Here is a 15,057-nt window from a genome sequence, read left to right on the forward strand (position 1 = left end):
CCCCATTCCCAAGCTTGCAAGGTGGTCAGTAGCTTCTCAGGTTGGATTTTTAAAATAACAGTTTTATGGAGATAATTCACATACCATGCAATTTGCCCATATAAAGTATACAATTCAGTGGTTTTTAATATAGTCACAGAGTTGTACAACTATCACCACAATAATTTTAGAACATGTTCATCACTCCAAAAATAAATCTCATTAGCAGCCACTCCTCATTTTCCCATAGTGCTAGGCAGCCATTAATCTGTTTTCTACCTCTATAGATTTGTCTCTTCTCAACATTTCATATAAATGGAGTCATACAATATGTGGTCCTTGGTGACTAGCTTCTTTCACTTACAATGTTTCAAGGTTCATCCATGTTGAAGCACATATCAGTATTTCATTTCCTTTTATTGCCATGTAATATTCCACTTTCTGGATTACCATATGACAAAATACTATACTTTGTGTTTGTCAGTTGATAGATGTTTGGGTTGTTTCTACTTTTTGCTATTAATGAAAAAATATGCTATAATTATATAATAGTCAAAGATGGGAAATAACCAATTGTCTTTGAGTAGGCAAATGATTAAACAAATAATGATACAGCCATACCATAGAATAGCATTCAGCAGTAAAAAGGAACAAATTATTGATATGACAGCCTCCACAAATCTTCAGTAAATGATTGAGTGAAAAAAGCCAATCCCCAAAGGTTTTATATATTACATATTTTCATTTGTATAATATTCTTTAAATGACAATTATAGCAATAGAGAATGGATTAGTGGTTGCTGTTGATTAAGGAGGGAGTGGAAATGGGCATTGCTATTAAAGGGCAGCATGAGGAGTACTTCTGGTGATGGAAATAATCTCCTTCTTGACTATATTACTGTCAGTGTCCTGGTTGTGATACTGTAATATAGCTTTGAAATGTGTTGCCGTTGGGAGAAACTGGGGAAAAGGGCATAAGGGATGTCTGTATTATTTATTATAGATAATTATATAAAAATATTTTTTTGGAAAAAAACAAAACTCAGTTGGCTCTTTCAGCATTCTACCTGGAAATCTTAGCCTGCTCCACATTTGTTAAGCATGTTTTCTAGTTTTCAAGTTAACACATTCTTGTTAGTTTGTGTTCTCATTATGCAACATAACCCTCTCTCCAGCCTCCAGTAGCAGTCTCGTCACTGCCTTGTCAACCTCCCCTAATAGCCTCCCCGCTGCCTAGGCCCCAGAGCTAATGCCACGTTTTCAGTTTTTGTTATTACAGCACCAGTAACACCAGTTTTCACTTTAGTTATCTGTTGCTGTGTAAAAAAAAAGAAACAACAAAAACAAAGCTTTGTGTCTTTAACAATTTATTATTTCTCATGATTCTGTACGTTGACTGAGTAGCACCTTACCTGCTTTTACCTGGACTCATTAATGTTTGCGATAGTTAGCTGGGGGGGTCTGCTGGGAACCTGGCTTATTGGGGACAGCTGGGCCTCTTTCTCCTCATTTTTCATTATGGGCTTCTTCATGGTGTGGCAGCTGCACGACCCTCAAAGTGTATAATGTCACTTCAGCCACATTCTTTTAGTCAAAGCAAATCACAAGTCCAAACCAGATTTAAGGGATAGGAAAATAGTCTCTACTTCTTAGTGGAAAAAGTGGATTGCGGGGAAGCATGGAAGAATTCTTGAGGCCATCTTTGAAAAACGATATACCACAGAGCCCAAATCAGGAGTCCAGCTCATCTAGAGGCATCTAACAGGTAACTCAGGTGGAAAGGGCTCTACAAGTGGACCTGAATACGAGCAAACCAGATTGTAAGATAGGCAAGCATGGCACTAGCAGTGCTGGTGAGCTCAGAAGTGAACGTAGGGATATTTTTCTCAGTCTGTGAACACTTTGGGTTAATTTGATAATGAACAGCTTTACAAAATACATGGTATAAGCATATGTCAGATACTGTTTAAGTATATTAACAGTTATACAATGTTACCTCTGTTACTTTGAGTTTTGAGGGTTCTTATACTAATCTAAGTGGATTGGGAATATAGCTTTCATATGTATGACTGTTTTTGTTTAATAGCTCAGGTATTGTTTGGGGGTTTTCTTTTCGTAAGTGTGTTTTGTATCCTATCTTAACCTGTGAGCAAACTTTTAAAAATTCTTTGGCGAGGAAAGAACATGGTATACTATAAAATTCAGGAGGGCCCTGAAAATTGTGGTATTAATATTTTCCTTTGACTGTATTGAGATTGGATTTGCTTATATTGGATTAATGTTTATGTATATATTTTGGATTGTTTGTGCTTTGTTTTGAAATTATTTCAGACCTACAAAAGAGTTGGCAAAAATAGTGAAAGAATTCCTGTTTGTCCTTTACCCAGATTCCCTAAATGATAATATCTTCCATAACCACGTTGTAATTATCAGTTTCAGGAAATTAACATTGATGTAAATATTATCAAATTTACAGATTCTATTTAAATTTCACCAATTGTCTCACTAATGTCCTTTTCCTGGTCTAGGATCTGATCCAAGATTACATGTTGCATTTAATTGTCACGTCTTAGTCTCCTTTGTCTTCTTTAATCTGGAACAGTTCCTTACAGATCCTTAATCTTTGTTTTTCTTGTTTTCTTTTTTTGAGATAGAGTCTCGCTCTGTCACCCAGGCTGGAGTGCAGTGGTGTGATCTCGGCTCACTGCAAGCTCCACCTCCCAGGTTCACACCATTCTCCTGCCTCAGCCTCCTGAGTAGCTGGGACTACAGGCACCTGCCACCATGCCCGGCTAATTTTTTTGTATTTTTAGTAGAGACGGGATTTCACCGTGTTAGCCAGGATGGTCTCGATCTCCTGACCTTATGATCCGCCTGCCTTGGCCTCCCAAAGTGCTGGGATTACAGGCGTAAGCTACTGCGCCCAGCCTGGTCTTTATTTTTCATGACCTTGACATGATTGAAGAGTACTGGCCAGTTGTTTTGTACAATGATCCTCAGTTTAAGGCAGTCAATTGATTTGATTCAGAGGAACCTAGTCTTCTGTAGTTCTGCTTTGAAATGGTTGAATATACTGAAACATTGCAGAAATAATATTCTTATCTATGAATAATAATCCTAGGAGTTGGATGGCTAAGGGACTGGATAGAAATGTAATGATTGGGAGTATCTTTAAGTGGCTCTGTGTTTAGAGTATCTGTTTTATAGGTACTTATTTTCAGAAATCCTCCCCCAAAAATGTGCTTTCAGATGTATAATTCATAGAATCATAAACAGCCCTTTGTAGTATCCTCAGAGAGCTTGAAAATGTTTTTGTCTTTCTGCAGTGCTGACATTGATGTGTTTTAAACGGGTAGACATTGTGCTATTTGCAAAGCCTTCTATCTAAACTAAGCAGATAGTTGTAACATTTTATCTGTGGCTGGCTAAAGTTCTTTAACACCCATATTTCTTAAAGCAAATTGTGAACTATTTTCATGAATACAGGATTTTTTTTTTTTTTTTTTTTTTGAGATGGAGTCTCACTCTGTTGCCCAGGCTGGAGTGCAATGGCGTGATCTCAGCTCACTGCAACCTCCGCCTCCCAGGTTCAAGCGATTTTCCTGCCTCAGCCTCCCGAGTAGCTGGGATTACAGGCACCTATCACCACGCCCAACTAATTTTTTGTATTTTCAGTAAAGGCGGGGTTTCACTATGTTGGCCAGGCTGGTCTCAAACTCCTGAACTCGTGATCTGCCCTCTTGGCCTCCCAAAGTGCTGGGATTATGGGCATGAGCCACTGTGCTGGCCTGAATACAGAAACTTTTTTGCCTCACTCCATCACCCAGACTGGAATGCAGTGGTGCGATCATGGCTCACTGCAGCCTCAACCTCCTGGGCTCAAGGAATCCTCCCACCTCCACCTCCTGAGTAGCTAGGACTACAGGTGCATGCCAACACACCTGGCCTTTTTTTTTTTTTTAATTTATTTTGTAGAGACAGGGTTTCACTATGTTGCCCAGGCTGATCTGGAACTCCTGGCCTCAAGTGATCCTCCCACCTCAGTCTCCCAAAATGCTGGGATTATAAGCATGAGCCACCACGCCCAGGCTAAACTCTATTTAAAAAAAAAAAAAAAAAAAAATTACAAAAATATGATTTACTGAGTACTATTTTTAAAAAATTAATATGTAAAGAAATATGTAATAAGCTACAATATTTCTTCAAAAAAATCAATCTTACTCTCCTCTCTAGCATATATTCATTCTCAATTAACATTTCGTACCCCTTCTCCCTTCCGTTTCCTACCTGACCATAACTTAGAGTTTCTATGGCATTGTTTTTCAAGCTGTGGGTCACAACCCATTAGTGGATCATGAATCCATTTGACTAGCGTTTATTAAAATGAAATAGATTAAAATAGAAAATATTGGAATATACCACATAGTAAGGGAAAGTATGTCATTAATTTATTTCAGTTATGTATCTTATATATTTGTATGTGAATACAATATAAAATGTTTGAAAGCCACCATTCTGGAGTGTTTCATCTATTTGTGTCTTGAACCTAATGTTTTTTAAACATGCATGTTGGATAGTTGTTGCATAAATATTTGCATAAGATTTTTAAAACTAGAATTCTGTATATACATGATACCTTGTTTCTATTCTGCATGGCCAAAGGCTACATCAGAGGGAAACCTTAGTGTTCACAAGTTTTATAACTACTTTTAAAAAATTTGTTCTTTGCAGCATTTTAAAAGAATGTTGTTTAAGACTATTTTTTCCCTAATGTAATTCATGCTGGTTTGTACTAGTTCCTGTTACTCTGAAATAATTAGAAAATATGACTTTGCATATGTGGTATTAAAAGTAGGAGTTGGGGGCCGGGCACAGAGGCTCATGCCTGTAATCTTATCACTTTGGGAGGCCAAGGCAGGAGGATCACTTCAGCCCAGCTGGGCACAGTGGCTCATGCCTGTAATCCCAATGCTTTGGGAGGCTGAGGTGGGCAGACCATGAGGTCAGTAGTTCGAGACCAGCATGGTCAATATGGTGAAACCCCGTCTCTACTAAAAAAAAATACAAAAATTAGCTGGGCATGGTGGCACGCGCCTGTAGTCCCAACTACTCATGAGGCTGAGGCAGGAGAATCTCTTGAACCCAGGAGGGGGATGTTGCAGTGAGCCAAGATCACGTCACTGCACTCCAGCCTGGGTGACAAAGTGAGACTCCATCTCAAAAAGAAAAAAAAAAAAAAAAGGCAGTTGATGACATTGACATAATTTAATTGAACCATGAGTTTCTGTTAGCTCTGAAAATATCAATTTCAAATCGAGCATTATAATCTAAGATCTTTTTATATGAATAAAAAATTGTTCTAATATTTTTGAGAAGCTACTTTTTAAAGTGCACCTGTTAATTCTGAGGGCAAAATGTAAAAGTTCTGCTTGACCCATGTAAATTTTGAATTTAATGAATTTATCATGGATGTCCTTCTTTGTGTTTATTAATGCAGATAACAAGAGTAATCCACAGACTTAAAACATGAGCTCAGATGCCAGCCAAGGTGTGATTACCACTCCTCCTCCTCCCAGCATGCCTCACAAAGAGAGATATTTTGACCGCATCAATGAAAATGACCCAGAATACATTAGGGAGAGGAACATGTCTCCTGATCTACGACAAGACTTCAACATGATGGAGCAGAGGAAACGAGTTACTCAGATCCTGCAAAGTCCTGTGAGTTGAATTAGAAGGCTGTAATTTTTCTCCGTCTTTGGAAATATTAGTATAATAAGGTAGAAGGTTTCTCAAACTACCCTCAGGTTAAAAAAGGGGTGGTGGAGGAGTGGTGACCAGTTGCTTCCAGTCTTTCAAAGGAGAAATGGACATCTAATTTGTGTATTTGATTTGCAGAGCCTTAATGACAAACTAGTATTGTGTTTGGTGGTTTAAATTTTGTGTGTTTTTTGGGTATAGCACTTTATTAAAGGAGGATACCCAATTCAGACTGAATATGTAAAGAAAAGAAAGGCATGACTCAAGTCATAGGAACCAATAAATAAGTTAGGTATATCCCATGCCTGTATTTTCTTCTTCCTTTGGGTACCTTGACGCTCAGAGTGGCATGAGAAGACTTAAGGTTTTTGAGGAAGTCTGTGATTTGGCAGCCTAGTATTACATATGCCTACTGCAGGCACACATGCATACACACTAAATTAACTAAATTAAAAGTAGATTATAGGCCAGGCTCAGTGGCTCACAGTGTAATCCCAGCACTTTGGGAAGCCGAGGCAGGAGGCTCACTTGAGCACAGGAGTTTGAAACCAGCCTAGGCAGCATAGTGAATCCTTGTCTCTACAAAAAAATTTAAAAATTAACTGGATGTGGTGGTGTGCACATGTAGTCCCACCTACTCCTGGGAGGCTGAGGCAGGAGGATCACTTGAGCCCAGAAGGTCAAGACTGCTGTGAGCCGTGATCATGCCACTGCATTCCAGCCTGGGCAACAGAGTGAGACCTTATCTCAAAAAAAAAAAAAAAAAAAAAAAAATTCAACTCAAGCCGAAAAATCCTGTCTGCACAGCAATAGTCAGACTTTGTGAATCATATTCAAATGATCTGTTTTCTTACAAAATCTTAGTGGAAATGTATTAATACATGATGGAAAATGAGAAAACAGCTTGATTTAAAATGCAAAATGAATTCGTAACTTTCTGCATAATGAAGATCATGCACCCCTAAGGCAGAGTTCAGCACACACACACATGATGCCCAGGTTAGGGTTATATTAGGTTTCCAACTTGGGTATCAAAATTAGCACCAAGGCATAGAGCTGCCTGAAGTAGCCCTGGTAAATCATTTTTGTTATGTCCTTGTGAATTTAATCATAGAGGTAAGTCCAAAACCAAAGGGGAATTCCACTCTAAGTAATTAATTCTCCCATACCAGTGGCCTTGGTGAAAGCATTGAAGTACAAGTTATAAAAACAATGTAAGCTTTGAGTAATTTTATTATTTTATAGTGCCTACTTTAAAGAAACTCTTTCCAAATGGAAAGATTCATCAGAAAAGTCATGATGAGAGAGTAAATGTTCAGTGCCTTACTTTATGCAAACTTGAGTGTCTAGGTTTGTAAAGACTTGAAGAGCACATTAATTATTTAGATCAAAATAGATTTGTTTCCTTCTCCAAAGAAACCCCATTTTTCAGAACTAACTTACTAGACCAGAAATGGTGGCTCACGCCTGTTGTAAGCCCAGCACTTTAGGATGCCAAGGCAGGAGGATTGCTTGAGCCTAGGAGTTTGAGACGAGCCTGGGCAACATAGTGAGACCCAGTCTTTGCAAGAAATTAAAAAATTAGTTGAGCGTGGTGGTGTGAGTCTGTAGTGTCATACTTGGGAGGCTGAGGTGAAAGGATTACTTGAGCCCAGTAGATCAAGGCTACAGTGAACCGTGATCACACCACGGCACTCCAGCCTGGGTGACAGAGCAAGACCCTGCCTCAAAAAAAACTTTTAAAGAACTTATCAACCAAATGATTGTAGTAACAGCATATAGTAACTGAAAGAATGAAGTGAAGTTTCAGTTTTGGTTAAGGTTGTTAAATATTGAGATTTCTTTAGGAAGTATCTCAAAGAGGACCATTGAATTCTAACTGTAGAGTCTAAATGAAAAAAAGTACTAAACTCCATTTTTATGCCAGGGTTTTTGTTTTATAGTTTACCCATTAAACTAAAGGTGCATAATGTTAAGTAGATTAATGTTTTTATACTTAGTATTTCTATTTGTAAATTTTCTTAAAAGTAAGAATTTTACTTATGTCTTGGAGAACTTAGTGAAATAATGGGAAAGGGCAAACGCATAGTGTATCATTTCCCTATTCACTTAACAAGAATGATCACTTTCTGCCCAGAGAGGAACAAAGAAGGCTGAGATTTAAAAGAATTAAAAGTTGATATTTTTTTTCCTAGATCTTGGCTAATGAATTTAAAATCTTCTTTGTGAAAGACTTAAGAAAGTGTATACATTTTGTCTTCCTGCCATATTTTAGGACAGTGGTTTTCAAGTTTCTTTTAATGCAACAGAAACTTCACCAAGGGAAATGATGCTTGGTGGCTTGTATTAGTTATCTACTGCTAAATAACAAATTATTCCAGAACTTAGCAGCTTAAAACAAGCATTCATTATCTCACTGTTTCTGTGGGTCAGAAGTTTAGGAGCAGGTTAGCTGAGTTTTTCTGGCTCAAGTTCCCTGATGAAGTTGCAGTCAATATGTTAGCCAGGGCTGCTGTCATGTGAACGCTTTACTGGGGCTGGAGGATGCACTCTTAAGATGGATCACTCACGTGGCTGTTGGCAAAAGACCACAATTCCTTGCCACGTGGACTTTTTCTAAAGCTGCTTTGAGTGTTCTTCCCCAGAGCAAGGATCCAAGAGAGAGTAGCCTCCAATGCTGCTTTTGAACTAATCTCAGACATCACACACTATCACTTCTACCATATTTATTAGTTAGAAGTGAGTCATTCAGTTCTCCCCATGCTCCAGGGGAGAGAAATTAAGCTCCATCTTTTGAAGAGAGAATTGTCCACTCTCTGGTTACTATTTATTTATTTAGAGACAGGGTCTTACTGTGTTGTCCAGGGTAGTGTGCAGTGGCTGTTAACAGGCACAATCATAGCACACAAAATCCTGTACTCAAGCGATCCTCTTGCCTCAGCCTCTTGAGTACCTGGGACTACAGGTATGTGCCACCATGCCTGGAAGATCACAATTCATTTTAAAGGAACTGCAGTCTGTCCTTCTGCCACAATTTATTTTTCTTCCTCCCACATGCAAAATACACTCTTCTTCTCCTAGCACCTCCTAAAAAGTCTTGTCCCATTCCAACATTAGCTTGAATCCAGAATCTCATCATCTAAATGTGGTCCAGCTGCAGATGATCGTCCTCAGGGTGTAGAACCTTAAGTACAGGTCCTGTCAATCTATTAACCTGTGAAATAAAGATTCATGTTATCTGCTTCCCAGTGGCAGGAGAGGGCATAAGATAACTGCTACAGACATTCCTCTTCAAAAAGGAGAAAACTGAGAAAGTCAAAGGAGTCACTGGTCCAAAGCAATTGTGAAATCTATCTGGACAAATGTTTGGAAGTGTTTTGATTAGGACTCAGTCCTACTATTTACCAGGACTGAACCTCCCTGGTGCTTGGCTCTGCCCACTAGGTTCTTGGTTCCACTGTCTAAATCATCCTTCCTTTTTCTTGAAAGGTAGCCTGTGTTTGCCACTTTGTGTTTTTCTTAGTCTGCTTTCTTCTTACAGAAGTTTTAGGGGTCCAAAGGCCCCTTTTCCTTTTGTACTGTCTTTGTTCCTTTCAGCCCAAGCTTACAGTGTTTCTGCTGATATAATTCTTTAAAAAATTTTGTCAGTCTCCTGTAAATATTGGGATTCACTCTGTTAAAATCCATAACCAATAAAGATTAAAGTCAGATTTTACTAATTCATGTTTGTAAGTGACAAATTTGTACACCTTCTATTTAAAATTCTCAGCTAATTTGGGTAGAAGGGAAATCAGGAGAGAAATTAATAAAAGCAAAGTATAATACTTTTTTATTAAGCACTTACTATATGCCAACCACCTATTATGCATCTTTAATTCTCAAAGCAATTCAGTTAAAGAAGTATTAAGATGCCTAAGTTATAGATGCGTAAACTGAAACTTAGAGACATTAAATAACTTGCTGAGTTAAATGATGTGGTCAGAATTTAAACTGAAAAGCTCACACCTGTAATCACTAGGCTGTACCACTTACAGCATTCAATGACAATGAAAAAATTCTGCCTGTATGTTTTCATATCATCTTATTCATCTTCAAAGCCTGCTGCTCAAGTTAATTCAACACAACCTGGAAGAGTTTATAATCACAAGACATTTTGGTGTAAATGTAAATTTGGATGACAAAAATCACCCCTTACTGCTTTGAGCTGAGAAAATAACAAATAATTTTTCTTATTCTGGCCCTCAGGTATTACTTATTTCTAGGAATTTCACAGCCTTTTTATCATTTAATTTTTTAAAATATTTATCTTAGAAGTCAAATACCACTTGGTAAATTAATTTGGCTTGAGATTTTGTTGCAGTAGAGAAAATCCACAAGTTCTCTTTGTCCGCTGTATTCGTATGTAATGTCTGTGGAGACCCTAAGTTCTAATTTACCCCCTGTTCTCAAAACGAAGCGTCCAGGACAAACTATTGGAATTAAGTGATGCCTTTTCAAAGTTAAAGAAGCATATAAATTGAAAAACTAAGCAATAGCACATTGAATACAAGAGATGGTTATCAAATTCCGAATGCATGGATGGATAGTGAATAGCTAGGTGGGCTTTGAAACATTAAACATTTGAATATTGTCCAACAGGCTCCTACTGAACTTGACTGCTTAACAAGGAAAACAGTTGCTGGGCTTCCTAAGCCTTACCACCATGGGAAGCAGTTTAGACTGGGTGACACAAATGTGCAGTGTTATTCTGAAAAATAACAGGAGTGTATGTGGTGGTAGCCTGGGCACATGACATACTAACAGTTTTTAATAACAGGGCAATGCATACTGCTGTAAGCTTATTTTGATGCAAGGAGAAACGTCAAAGGCATATACATTTTAGGATATCACTGGAAGTAAGGCCTAAGTGTTAACAGGGTTCCTTAATTCAAATTGGTCAAAATCACCATGATCTGTGGTCAGTTGAGAAGTTTAAGAGATGCAAGTATTCTTAACTTTATTTACATTTCTGTTGTACACAGCTTCAAGAAAAATATTCTAACCTTTAGCTTCATGTTAATTAAGAGTTAGATACAGAAGAAAGACCATCCAGAAGAAAATATGGTTTATTTGTTTTTTCTCCTTTCAACAGGGCCAGTGGTATTCTATTTCCAAATGAGTACATTTCTTAATGGAGAAATTCTAAGTAAGTTTGTTATGCTCCTAATCCTGCTTTAGGAGAGCTCTAATAACATAATTATAGGGTGCCTTGGGAGCAGCAAGTCTGTAATCTTTTTTTTTTTTTTTTTTTTTTTTTACTTTTTGCCCCAATTTTCCTCTCTAGTAATTTTGAGGTAAGACATCCAGATGTGGATATTTAAAATTCATCTCTGATGTCTCCGATATTTATCAGTGTTATTATCTGAGTGTAAGTTAGACATTACTGATAAATGAGCCAACATGGAGGTTTTTTTTTTTTAAGCATTAATTGAAATAATTTTATCAGGTCAGGTTTTTTAAAAAAATCAAATTGGTTCTCTTTTCTGTGACTTAAGTATTTTATCTCCCGCCACTTTCTCCTGAAAGTTCTGACCTTGGATACAGAGCTTTAAAATGTGATGCCTCAAGTGAATTCTACTTTTGGTTTATAGTATTCCAGAATATGTGAGTACTTAAAGTATATTCTTAGCCTACATGAATCTCAAATCTCTGAATATCTGACATTTTTAGAAGTCCATTTATGTCCATACTTTATGAATTCAAAGTTTATAGCCTCACTCCCTCGTCATTGATAGATATATAAAATAAAAGGGTGTGAGATTCAGATAAGGCTTTTAAGGCACCCTGTCTCTAACTTAAACATTTTGCTTTTCACCTAGTGATTTTTTTTACCATACTTTTTGGACCTATGTTTGAAGAGCTGTTCAAACTATAATGTTCTGGGGGCAAATTAAGTTTTCAAGTAGGATTTTGTTTGAGTTGAAGAATTAAATGGCTTTTTAAAAGTTTATAACATTCAATGAGGATGATAACATTCAATGAGGATGAATTTCTTATTTAAAGAAAATAAATCTTACCTAGTACATTATGGGTAGGCCTGATTACACAGCAGGGATTTCTCATTCAAATAATAGACTGATAAGACTGTTTTCTAGCTAATAACCTATGAAATGGATATTTGCTACGTTAACTCAGTCAAGATTGAGATCAGATTCTTCACTTTCTTTATAAGTAGGAAAATGAAAAGAATCTCTTAACTTAGTATTAATTGAGCACTGAACTACACACTCAGGGAGAATCTAGAAATGTGAAAGACACAGTTTCAGTCCTTAGATAATATGGTATAGTAGAGTAGGAAAATAGTTAAACAATCACAGTCATGCAATAGGTACCCTAAGTATAGTATAGGGAAAGTTCACAGTGAAGTGTAGAAGAGAAGAAATACAGAGATCCTTCCTAACTTGGATGATTAGGTGACTTCAAGGAGAAGGTAGCCTTTATGATGTGTTGAATAAAGGAAAGAATTCATTAGGAAGAAGAACAGTGGAAGTCCATTGGATGGACTTTCCATTGGATGAAGCAGATCGAGCAGGGCTAGAGAAGTGCAAGTTGCGATCAGAGAATGCTGCAAGAACCTCATAGGCTAAAGCATGAGGTAGTAATGGCAGATAAAGCAAAAAAAATTACATAGCAGCAAACTATGGAAATTTTGCAGTACCAAGCCATTTTGACCTAAGTTAGGAGTCAGTACATTTTCTCATCATTGCCCATTTTGTTTACACAATTTTTTATAAAAGTGTTTGTTTTGGATCTGGGTTCAAATTTTACTTTGCCTACCACTTACTAGCTATGTGACATTAGGAAGCTCATTTAACTTGAGCTTCAGTTTCCTTTTGGTAAAATGGGGAAAATACCTCACACAGTTGTGACAATTAAATAAAATAACATAAGAGCATGTAGTACAGCACGTAACATGTAGTGGGCAACTATTTTTTGGAAATTATATATTTATTGCTAATTTGAAGTACATTATGTTTTTGTGGCAACACTTGAAGATTTTAATTCCTTAGACTATATTTTGGTTTTTGAAGGTCTTGAATCTGTCACCCTGATGGCATTCTGGTTTTATTCATCTTCACAAAATTTAACAACTACCACTACCTCCTCTTCTATGCTCTTCTGTATCTGAGAAAGAAGACATAGTTAATGCCGTGGTTTTGTGTATATGTTATTTGATCTTCTAACCAGTTCTTCTCTAGTGGAGACTCCAGGGAACTGTTGGCTAATCTGACTTAAGCCCAGTATGTGGCCTCACCACCCTGATTAGAAATTAAGTTTCTCATTATGCTTTGATGAATTCTTAGCTACAAGAGGGCAAGTACTTAGCCTGGTATTCCAGGATCACCATAATCTGCCAGTATATATATATTTTTTGCTTTATCTGCCATTGCAATCTAATGCTTTAATCTAGCCTAAGAGGTTTACTCAACATTTCAGATCACAACATGCCTGCTAGCTTATTAGTTGTATTTGGTTCCAGAGATACAATCCAAGTCTGAATAAAATTAGGAAAAGATCTTGTGCTCAGTTGAGGGTTCCAGATTTGAATCTTTATTCCATTTACTTATTAACTTTGTAACCTCGAGCAAGTCATTGCCCATCTCAGGACTTTGTGGTGAAACTCAAATCAACTATAAAGGATTATTAACATTGAACTTTAGTAAAAATATGATTAACTACCCATCTCAAAGATAAATAAAATTTTTATCTTAATATTTTAATGAAAGCTCAATAAATTTACTGATAAATTTTAAAAAATCAGCTGAAATTAGTAATTAGTAATTTTTTATATTAGTCTTATATTAGTAATTTTTATACTTACTGTTTTATGACAGGTAATTATCTGAACAATATTTGAGAAACATTTGAAACATGTAAAAATGAGTAATAAATGTTCATGACAAAATATTAAACCTTTTTTGCACTGGAAGAATTCTTACCTGTTGAAGCACTGTGAACTGTAAACAAGGCTGGGGAGATTTCATATACTTCGAAAAAAAAATTTTTTTTTATACCTATGCTGCATAGAAGCTATTTGTCAGCTTTAAAGGAGACATTCGTATTTTCCCTCTTATTCTTAATTTGATTTCAGAAGGGCTTATACATCCCTCTATGACACCATAGCTATCCCAAACGTTTTAGAATGGTACTCACATATTGTGGGATTTATGGTAATGAAGAAAGCATTTCACTGATGTAAAAAGAGCATTGGACCTGTGTCCTTGCCTCTGGCATTTACTAGCTGTATGTCCATAAACAGGTTTTCAACCTTTCTTTAACTTTCTCATCCCACCCAGCAGAAATTTCTCACCAGTTTAATAAATAATTGTGATTCTCTTGAGTACCTGGTTGATTTTTTTTTTTAATCTAAAAACCATTGTAAATCAATACACTGAGCAGGCTGTCTTAATTCATGTTGGCTGCCAGAGTTGAGATAAAATTTGTCCCATCTCTAGCAAATGCATACAATTTTATGGCATTCACTTTGTATCTTAACCTCATTCCTGGCTCTGTCTACCCTCCTTATGCTTATTTTCTCTTCAGCTTTATTTTTCTTACCTGTATTTATTTTTGTAGCATTTTAATCTATGGAAGCTGCCTTAAATTTTTCCTGGAAGAACATGGGTGCAAGATATTTAATAAAATAGATAATGCCTACTTCTCCAAGCTATTGTAATATATGTAGTGAGTGATACACATAGTAGGTATCATTAATTTTGGGTTTTTAAAAACTGAATCAAAGAATATTGGTTGTAACTACTTTGAACTGAGAAAAGTTTAAATAGTTTGGTTTTGAAGGGAAGATAGAGTTCCAGAAGAGCAGATTGACCTATTGCCATGTGTCCAGAAGTTTTCTGTACTTTATATAAAGATAAATGAGGATATGTGGAACATTTTTTTCCTTTCAGCCTTAAGCATGGTAAAATAGTTATGTTACTTATCTGTATGAAGGTGTCCATGTATCTTGTATACAGCTCTCAGCCATCTTACCTTCACAGGGTCTTCGATGAACAAGAAAACTCCCTAATGGAGTTTTCTGATAAATGAAGTATATCTTTGTAGAGGATATTTTACAAGACAGTTTTTCTGATTTAAATCGTATATTTAAATGAACTAGATACCGTCAGTAGAACCAGATGTTTTTGAACTTTTATTATATTGTGTGAATGATTTATACTTAACAAGCCTTGAATTTGTAAAAAGAAAAGCCATATTTAACTGGTGTAAACTGCTCCATGAACTTAGGATTCAAATGTCACAATTAGTATTTTTAAAAAT

At 36.5% G+C, this 15,057-nt stretch overlaps 2 protein-coding genes across 24 annotated transcripts in view; one reads left to right on the forward strand and one right to left on the reverse strand.

Annotated features, from left to right (window-relative positions):
• Positions 1 to 1,511, reverse strand: part of LOC134740129 (uncharacterized) — an 89,756-nt gene extending 88,245 nt beyond the window's left edge. The window contains exon 1 of the mRNA XM_063669472.1: positions 1,402 to 1,511. Within this exon, the coding sequence (XP_063525542.1) occupies positions 1,402 to 1,511 (110 nt within the window). The remainder of the gene's footprint in view (positions 1 to 1,401) is intronic.
• ADD3 (adducin 3) overlaps positions 1 to 15,057 on the forward strand; it is a 127,654-nt gene that overhangs the window by 88,149 nt on the left and 24,448 nt on the right. For all 23 annotated transcript variants that reach the window (XM_054437049.2, XM_054437051.2, XM_054437039.2 and 20 more), the window contains exon 2: positions 5,477 to 5,700. In XM_054437049.2, the coding sequence (XP_054293024.1) occupies positions 5,506 to 5,700 (195 nt within the window). In that variant the 5' untranslated portion in view covers positions 5,477 to 5,505. The remainder of the gene's footprint in view (positions 1 to 5,476; positions 5,701 to 15,057) is intronic.

The sequence above is a fragment of the Pongo pygmaeus genome, chromosome 8 (assembly GCF_028885625.2).
Source record: "Pongo pygmaeus isolate AG05252 chromosome 8, NHGRI_mPonPyg2-v2.0_pri, whole genome shotgun sequence".
Taxonomy (NCBI): Eukaryota; Metazoa; Chordata; class Mammalia; order Primates; family Hominidae; genus Pongo; species Pongo pygmaeus.